At 36.4% G+C, this 2,912-nt stretch overlaps 1 protein-coding gene across 1 annotated transcript in view; it reads right to left on the reverse strand.

The window, feature by feature from the left end:
* Window positions 1-2,358, reverse strand: part of LOC116730168 (carboxypeptidase A1-like) — a 2,752-nt gene extending 394 nt beyond the window's left edge. Inside the window, exons 1-3 of the mRNA XM_032579193.1 lie at window positions 2,090-2,358; window positions 322-403; window positions 108-230 (exon numbers count right to left, since the gene is read on the reverse strand). Coding sequence (XP_032435084.1) covers window positions 108-230; window positions 322-403; window positions 2,090-2,193 — 309 coding nt within the window. The 5' untranslated portion in view covers window positions 2,194-2,358. The remainder of the gene's footprint in view (window positions 1-107; window positions 231-321; window positions 404-2,089) is intronic.
* Window positions 2,359-2,912: the final 554 nt, after the last annotated feature.

Below are 2,912 nucleotides of genomic sequence, written 5' to 3' on the forward strand. Positions count from 1 at the left end.
GTTAAGTGATGCCTCAGAATCAAAGAGTGTCATAGAACACCAACGCAGTTTCACAAACCTCGCCCTATAGAAGGTTACACTACATATTGCTGAGTTTTGTAGCATACCTGAAGGTCTTTAATCATGGTGAAGTACTTGATGCAGTGATTCTCTAGGTAGGTCTTGACAACCTGCAGGCTATGAGAGGGAACTCTGACATCCACAGGCGTCACCCATCTCCAGAAGTCCAGCTGTAAAAACACACAGATGTTTCACATGCTGCATAAATCTGTGTTGTTTTTACTTCTACTGTCAAATGAATAGTTCCAATTGCAAAATAACCTCCAAGTCCAATATGTCTTCCAAAACTCTAACAAGGGCCAATTGGACATCATCTTTCGGGACAATCCGGAAAACCTGATGCCTACAAAAAAAAACACAGTGATATTATTCCAGCAAGTTACTTACTGAGGTGGTAGCACATGAAAAAAAAAAAGTTGTGTGGCTCTGCTTTTGAAGATGTTGGATACTAAAAAAAACATTTATCTTCGCCAAGCAGCTCTGACATTGGGTTTTTATTACCTTGGCCCTCTCTGAGTGTGAAATAAACAAAACCCTACTTCCTGAAAGGCTATGTGTCGCTCTTGGAGAGTAATAGTACTTATGAAATGAACATTTTAATCGTTGTCTTTATTTGCGAATTGCAAGCACCCAAGATCACATCTGAAAATTTTGCTTTGGGAAAACAGTTTTACTTTTCCTCCATGAATTATGGTGCAGGATTTTTTTTTAAATACTAACGAAAACTGAGATACATTTTTCTCAATGAGTAGTAATTGATGTTTTTTTAATATAAAGGACAAGTGCATGACCAACTGCTAGGAGTTAGCCAAATGACTGAGCAAGGATGTAAGGAATATGGTGTGCTTGGAGACAGAAGCTGTGTTTCCATTGACCATATTATATTAATTACTCAATTTGACATTTTGAAATTAAGTTTGCTTCATGGAAACACCAATTTTTAAAAAGGTTTTGCAGGTAGGATGAGGTGATCGCTTGAATAAACTTATTCATGCGTAATTGTAATTATCTTTCTTATTCAATGGAAACACCGCAATCGCAAAATTATTTTTTTTTTTTTACATTAGTGGAATATTAGCAAAGTACTGTCCAAGGATAGAATGTAAATGCTGCTAGAGTGTAAGAGGTGAAACAATAGCACCGCCGTTTTGTCATTCTGCCTTTTATGTCTTGGACCACAAGATGGGTTATTTACGGCTATGAGATGGATGCACGATGTACACCTGCCAGTCATTTTTCTCCTGCACATCAGTTGGTTACCATTTACACTTTTAAATGGTAACCAACTGACGTGGCTACCATCAGTTGTAAATATGTCCACCAAACATGTCCTCTGTTTCTGTGTGAAAATAATTCAGTCTTTTTCTTCAGTTTCTGTGATTATTTTCTGGCTTCATGTTTTTCCTACAAAGCAAAAGTTTCCTTCTCCTTGTAAAGTCTGTTTCTGACTGTGCAAAGATGGACTTTAATATAACCAGCAGTAAGAGTCAGCTGTAGGCCCCATGATGAGATTTTAGGGGTTTTGGAGTACATTTCTTCAAGTTGCTAATTGTCAACAGCTCAACAGCTCAAACCTCCTTCAGAATGCTGAGTCATGAGGTTCTAATAATATTCTTCCGACTCAATATGTCTATGCATATTTTTGGCAATTTTAAGTGGAAATGACACTGGGGTATCCCAATCAACCCACAAGACACAGATTTTAAAAATTTTTTATATCATAATTCACTTAAAAATTTAAAATGCATTTTCTTCATTTAAATTACTTGAAATGATCACTTACTTGGTGCAAATGTAAGTAAAAAAAAATCTAAAACATCACTGACGTTTGCTCAATAACGTATGTTTTAAATTTTGAAGTATTATTACTTATTACTTGTATGTTGTCAACATTGTGTACATTCATAATAATTACAAAGCTTGTGTGCCTTCCTTCTTGCACACTGATAAAAAAAATAAGCAAAAATAACAGAATTTTGCTTGACTCAGTGTAGTCAATGGTCAGAAGAAGGTTTGCTGGCTCACTTACCCATGGAAGTCTCCCTTGCTGAGAACAGCAACAAGCAGAGCAGCAAATGCAACGAGCTTCTTCATCATGATGGAATAACTCAAACACACTCTTAGACCAAACATCTTTTTAAAGGCTGCAGTGGGTCAGATCCATCCTCAGTCCATATTCAGGAATACATTTGGGTTTCGTCAGCAGGAGTTGCACCATGCTGTTTGAAGTTTAGGCTTTTAGACAAACATATGTTGCGTCCAGTTTACCAAGAAAGAGGAAGCTAGTTCAAAGCTTGTTTTGTCACACAGCAATATAACACACTTCCTCATAGGTGCATCTATGCACATTCTGTAAGAAATGTGGTCTGAATGTTGTTTGTTTCCCTGTTGCATTTTATTTTTCATATTGATATAAAATATATAAGCTTGGGAGTTATATGAAGGTGTTGTATTGTAAAGAAATAAATAATAGCTATTAATTGCGTGAAAAGTGTTCCATTTATGAGTTATTGTCTTATTTGTTTTGTTGGGTCTCTTAACAGAGGATGTGTGCTTAGAACTTATTTTATGAACTTCAAAATAAATTTTGTGAGATATGCAGATACCACAGCAACCTTGCTGTTTTTCGTCCCAGACTGGTATAGATTTACCCTTAATCAAGCTAAATTAAAAACATTTAGCTTGATTAAGCTAAACTGATAAAACTGAAACTGAACATGTACTGTAGGTCCACACATTTTTACATAAATGTAGTCTATAGACGTAAATTCAAACTGGGAGACTCTCTTCAGCCTACCGGCAGCATCAATTACCACGCCTCCGTCTCAGCCAACCAGCACCAGACTGTCGCT

Source organism: Xiphophorus hellerii, chromosome 2 (genome assembly GCF_003331165.1).
Source record: "Xiphophorus hellerii strain 12219 chromosome 2, Xiphophorus_hellerii-4.1, whole genome shotgun sequence".
Classification (NCBI taxonomy): Eukaryota; Metazoa; Chordata; class Actinopteri; order Cyprinodontiformes; family Poeciliidae; genus Xiphophorus; species Xiphophorus hellerii.